The sequence below is a fragment of the Salvelinus sp. IW2-2015 genome, unplaced genomic scaffold (assembly GCF_002910315.2).
Source record: "Salvelinus sp. IW2-2015 unplaced genomic scaffold, ASM291031v2 Un_scaffold7134, whole genome shotgun sequence".
NCBI classification, from domain to species: Eukaryota; Metazoa; Chordata; class Actinopteri; order Salmoniformes; family Salmonidae; genus Salvelinus; species Salvelinus sp. IW2-2015.
In genome coordinates, this window is record NW_019948394.1 from 958 (window position 1) to 4,997 (window position 4,040).

General features: G+C 47.9%; 1 protein-coding gene across 1 annotated transcript; it reads right to left on the reverse strand.

Moving 5' to 3' along the window:
* Positions 1-862: 862 nt before the first annotated feature.
* On the reverse strand, positions 863-2,819 carry rtcb (RNA 2',3'-cyclic phosphate and 5'-OH ligase). Its single transcript, XM_024145204.2, has 5 exons — positions 2,637-2,819; positions 2,329-2,407; positions 2,157-2,224; positions 1,807-1,906; positions 863-1,027 (listed from the first exon to the last, which is right to left on the reverse strand). Exons 1-5 carry the CDS (start codon positions 2,727-2,729, stop codon positions 879-881), a joined length of 489 nt encoding a protein of 162 aa, XP_024000972.2. The 5' UTR covers positions 2,730-2,819; the 3' UTR covers positions 863-878.
* Between the last annotated feature and the right edge of the window lie 1,221 nt (positions 2,820-4,040).

Below are 4,040 nucleotides of genomic sequence, written 5' to 3' on the forward strand. Positions count from 1 at the left end.
GACAGCAGGTAGTGGTGTTAGTGGTGCCTGCAACAGCAGGGTAGTGGTGTAGGGGTGTCTGCAGACAGCAGGGTAGTGTGCCTGTAACAGCAGGGTAGTGGTGTAGTGTGTCTGCAGACAGCAGGGTAGTGGTGTCTGCAGACAGCAGGGTAGTGATGGCTATAGACAGCAGGGTAGTGGTGGCCTGCAGACAGCAGGGTAGTGGTGTAGTGTGCCTGCAGACAGCAGGGTAGGTTGTGCCTATAGACAGTAGGGTAGTTGTGTCTATAGACAGCAGGTAGTGGTGTATTGGTGCCTACAGACAGCAGGGTAGTGGTGTAGTGGTGTCTGCAGACAGCAGGTAGTGGTGCCTACAGACAGCAGGTAGTGTGCCTACGACAGCAGGGTAGTGGTGTAGGTGCCTGCGAAGCAGGGTAGTTGTGTAGTGGTGCCTACAGACAGCAGGGTAGTGTGGGTAGTGGTGCCTGCAGACAGCAGGGTAGTGGTATGGTGTATTGGTGCCTATAGAGCAGGTAGTGGTGTAGTGGTGCCTGCAGACAGCAGGTAGTGGTGTAGTGGGCCTATAGACAGCAGGTAGTTAGTATGGTATTGTGCCTGCAGACAGCAGGGTAGTGGTGCCTATAGACAGCAGGGTATTGGTGCCTATAGACAGCAGGGTAGTGGTGTAGTGTGCCTATGACAGCAGGAGTGGTGCCTACAGACAGCAGAGTAGTGGTGCCTACAGACAGCAGGGTAGTGGTGCCTACAACAGCAGGGTAGTGGTAGTGTGCCTACAGACAGCAGGTAGTGGTGCCTATAGACAGCAGGGTAGTGGTGCCTACAGACAGCAGGTAGTGGCTACAGACAGCAGGGTAGTGGTAGTGCTGCTTACTTGGCGGTCATGGGATGACTCCCTTGGAGCCGACTCCGACAGGGATGTGGTCGAACAGGGCCTGAGCCAGCTGCTCCTTGACAGGCTGGACGGCTCCCTCGTCTAGGTTGGTCCTTAGTAGACGCACTCCACAGTTAATGTCAAAGCCCACACCACCTAGCGACACACACACACACACACAACACACAACAACCAGTTAATGTCAAAACCCACACCACCTAGCACACACACACACACACACACACACACACACACACACAGTTAATGTCAAAACCCACACCAGAGATAGACAGGACAGCCTGTTGGACTGTGTGTATCCTCTGTACCTGGGGATACGACACCAGACATAGACAGGACAGCCTGTTGGACTGTGTGTCTCCTCTGTACCTACGACACCAGACAGACAGGACAGCCTGTTGACTGTGTGTCTCCTCTGTACCTACGAACCAGAGACAGACAGGACAGCCGTTGACTGTGTGTCTCCTCTGTACCTGGGAGACACACCAGAGACAGACAGGCCAGCCTGTTGGACTGTGACACCAGAGACAGACAGGACAGCCTGTTGGACTGTGACACCAGAGACAGACAGGACAGCCTGTTGGACTGTGTGTCTCCTCTGTACCTGGGGATACGACACCAGAGACAGACAGGACAGCCTGTTGGACTGTGACACCAGAGACAGGCAGGACAGCCTGTTGGACTGTGACACCAGAGACAGACAGGACAGCCTGTTGACTGTGACACCAGAGAACAGACAGGACAGCCTGTTGGACTGTGACACCAGAGACAGACAGGACAGCCTGTTGGACTGTGACACCAGAGACCGACAGGACAGCCTGTTGGACTGTGACACCAGAGACAGACAGGACAGCCTGTTGGACTGTGACACCAGAGACAGACAGGACAGCCTGTTGGACTGTGTGTATCCTCTGTACCTGGGGATACGACCGCGTTGGGGTCGCTCATGTCAAAGGCAGCCATGTTTCCGATGGCGAACCCATACCCCGAGTGGCAGTCTGGCAGGCCGATGGACCTCTGAWGGAGAGAGAGAGGTTTTGGGGGACACAGGTTAAGAGTAATCCTGGACTGACAAGCAAACTCATTGGAGAATCTCCATTGAAAGTGCTTCGTAGACTAGGCTAAATATGTGTCCGGGGAAAACAGCCCCTGTGAGATATTATAGAGTGTCAATATGTCCGTTTATAGCTAGTTAGATAACGGTTGTCAGCGTCATCTCCACTGACTTGTGTTAAGGCCTGATCCAGACCAGTGGTTCTCTACTTACATGGACTATTCCCGGCAGAGCTGCAACGTTWCCAATCTGRTTCATGGCAGGGAGAAACCCACCAAAKCCTGACGACAAATAACAACAACAACCAAATCAGTCAAATCAACGGGGAAAACAATACAGGAACCAGGCTTGTCTGTTACCATGGCATCATCATGTTGTTATCTACCTCCTCCTTTACACGCGTTACGCAGCTCCTCAAACATCAGCTTCTCCAGGGACTCGTTGACGTAAAACACTCCTTCCACCTGGATTTGAAGGATTTGATGAGCTGTCAAGTCCATACGCCATATTAGGTTAGCTAGTTAGCTAGCTTATGTATTAGCTACTATGCGCTTACACCTTATCTACATACAAGAGGCAAGAGCAACAATAACAGAGWCAAGCTGGATAGTAGCAAATCACGTCTGAAGCTAGCAAACTACGGACATGTGCTAACGTTAATTCATTCCATATAAGTTAGTTTTAGCTAATCACCTGCATATTTGGGACGAAACCTTTCTTGATTCGCCAACAGTTCTTGTCAATCTTGTCCAYATATTGTAACTCGTCATTGTACGATCGACTCATGATATGATTATGTTGCTAGCTGTTTATTTCACTTATATTTCAGCAGTGTCTGATTCTGTTCTGAACCAACAGACTACGGCACCTCGGAAGCGTCCGTATAAAACGCGTTTTTGAAAACTGTGATTAATGACGCAGCTGGAAATGTAATTTTAAATGAATTGCATTTATTTTTGAATGGATTGAAATATTGATCTTGGATAACACCATATTATAGTCGTGCCTACCAAATACATGTTCCCTAATATCCGAGCAACGTTTTATTGTTTTTAAAACATTAGTGGTAATTATTTTCCTAAATGTGTTTCGTCTTTTTGACGTTCCGTAGTTGAAGTCAGAACTCTAATCGCTTTCCGTAGTTGAAGTCAACAATTTGATAACATTGTTGACCGTCTATCTTCTGTCAAAGCCTCTTCTATCTTCTCGTTGTAATACGTGGAAATCTTCAACTATCTCTACTTGCAGTTAAGACCTCTTTAGTTAACATGCAATTTATGGTGTGAAATGATTAAGGCTTGCAATAAGTTTAACAAGAGACAACAACTAACCTAAAGTAAGTGAAATGCTGCTGGCTAGCTAGCTACCAGATAAGTTAACCAGCTAGCTGCACTTCTACATGTAGGTTTGTATTGTTCTAGCTAGATAACACCATCATACCAGAAGTGAGCTGTGCATAATGAAACATATCTGTACACTGTACACTGGAATTGCTAGGCCGGTGCACCTGCTATAACGTTAGATTGTTGCACTGATGAACGTTACCAGTTTGCTTTCATAATTCAGTCTTTCTTYACACAGTTGGCAAGAAATGAAAGTGAAATAATTCCAGCTAGCACTGTGTTTCTGCTGTAAAGAGGTGACTTGGCTTTGCCGAGTGTTTTCRACTTCGTTGTGAAAACGGACATCATGCTCAGAAAGTTAGACGCTTTATGAAAAGGTGTTTTGGAAGATGACCGTAATGATTCATGATGAACCAGGGAGAGAAGACCACAATTAAGTGTCTTGTGTGTGAATGATTGAATTTGTGTCCTTTAACCTGTCTGATCGTGTTCTGTGTGTTGGTTACCTAACCCTGTCCGTCGGTCTCTCTCTCCCCCCAAGCATGAAACTGCGTGTGAGGATAAACAAGCAAACCAGCCGGGTGAAGCTGGAGGGAGAAGAGCCCACTCTGACAGAGCTCAACGTTCAAATCAGAGAGATCCTTCTGCCTTCACATGGACTCAGGTTAGTCCCTCAGGTTAGTCCCTCAGGTTAGTCCCTCAGGTTAGTCCCTCAGGTTAGACCCTCAGGTTAGTTAGACCTTCAGGTTAAACC